The sequence below is a fragment of the Rutidosis leptorrhynchoides genome, chromosome 4 (assembly GCF_046630445.1).
Source record: "Rutidosis leptorrhynchoides isolate AG116_Rl617_1_P2 chromosome 4, CSIRO_AGI_Rlap_v1, whole genome shotgun sequence".
NCBI classification, from domain to species: domain Eukaryota; kingdom Viridiplantae; phylum Streptophyta; class Magnoliopsida; order Asterales; family Asteraceae; genus Rutidosis; species Rutidosis leptorrhynchoides.
The window spans coordinates 606,253,479-606,254,703 of NC_092336.1; the positions used below are offsets into that span (position 1 = coordinate 606,253,479).

Genomic DNA, 1,225 nt, shown 5'->3' on the forward strand with positions numbered 1-1,225 from the left:
CAGCCTAGCTAGATCCTACAAATAGGACTCGCCAAACCAAGACCACCTACGACACACCTAAATCAGGACATTACAGCCATCCTGATTTCCAAAGGGGGTCGTTTTCTTAGAAGCATTTTTCTCCGCCATAAACGTGGCAGTTTCATTATCATCGGGTTCTATATCGCTTATCTCATCTACTAGATCATTAAATGTTCCAAACGAATTCTGAACCTTCACATGTTTATCCATACTTGTTCCCCGCTTCCGACGTCTTTTTATTTTCATTGTGGGTCACCTTCGGACGATAAACCATTTTTTTTTGTTGACCCACAACAAACTTTCCTTTGTTTGCCTGTTTCTGCACCGTCGTTGACACACCTTTACCTTTCTATTTAATCACCTCTTGAAAACCATCTGCATCTACCTGTTTTTGTTTAATTTCAACTTCCAACACTTTAGGTTGAACCTTTGGGCATTGGGTATCTATATGACCATAAACTTTACAGCACGAACACCATGGAGGTTTCCATTCATATTCCACATGCACCAAGTCAGTAGTTCGGCCATGACCGTCCAAAGAGGGAGTAGCAACCTTAATTTCATCCTTAAGATCAGATTCGACTGATACTTCTATCAATGCTCGGGCAAAATTAGGACGTCCCCATGCTTCAACACATATAGAACTCGTAAACGAGTCCGACATCATTGGCTTACCAACTTTAGAAGCAATAAGACTCAAACCATCATTCGTATACCCTACAAGGGGGATGTCATGCAATTTTACCCACACCGGGACCCTTGTTAAATCTCCTTTTGTTAAAGATATATCCGGTGACCACTTATTGAGAATTATGGGTATATTTTGCACCATCCATGGACCTTGCTCCAATACATCCATCAAGCCTTTTTCCGTAGTAAATTAAAAAAATAAGAAACCCTTCGAATTCATCATAACTTTTTCTATCCCAATTTTCTTCCAAACGTTCAAGGCATAGTTATGCACTACCGGAAATGCCACTCGTTTATCAATAAAGTAGCCATACAAGGTATTTGCATACTTGTTCGAAGCTTCTACTACAGATGCTAATGGTAGCAAAACATTTATATCATCATCTAATTTATCCTCTTGTTCTAGAAGTCTAAAGTGAACTTTGGATTTAGGGGGATCACCTCCAACAGCTTGCAAGTATGATCCACCCTTAACCCCCTCAATCGTGGCATTATCCTTCAATAAACTTGCTTG

At 40.0% G+C, this 1,225-nt stretch overlaps 1 protein-coding gene across 1 annotated transcript; it reads right to left on the reverse strand.

Annotated features, from left to right (window-relative positions):
• Nucleotides 1-370: 370 nt before the first annotated feature.
• LOC139842988 (uncharacterized) lies at nucleotides 371-880 on the reverse strand. The gene has a single exon (XM_071833082.1). The coding sequence runs from the start codon at nucleotides 878-880 to the stop codon at nucleotides 371-373; it is 510 nt and encodes a 169-aa protein (XP_071689183.1).
• Between the last annotated feature and the right edge of the window lie 345 nt (nucleotides 881-1,225).

Coding starts and splice junctions, on each gene's coding strand:
- LOC139842988 (XM_071833082.1), bottom strand. CDS start 880: ATGGATGTATTGGAGCAAGGTCCATGGATGGTGCAAAATATACCCATA.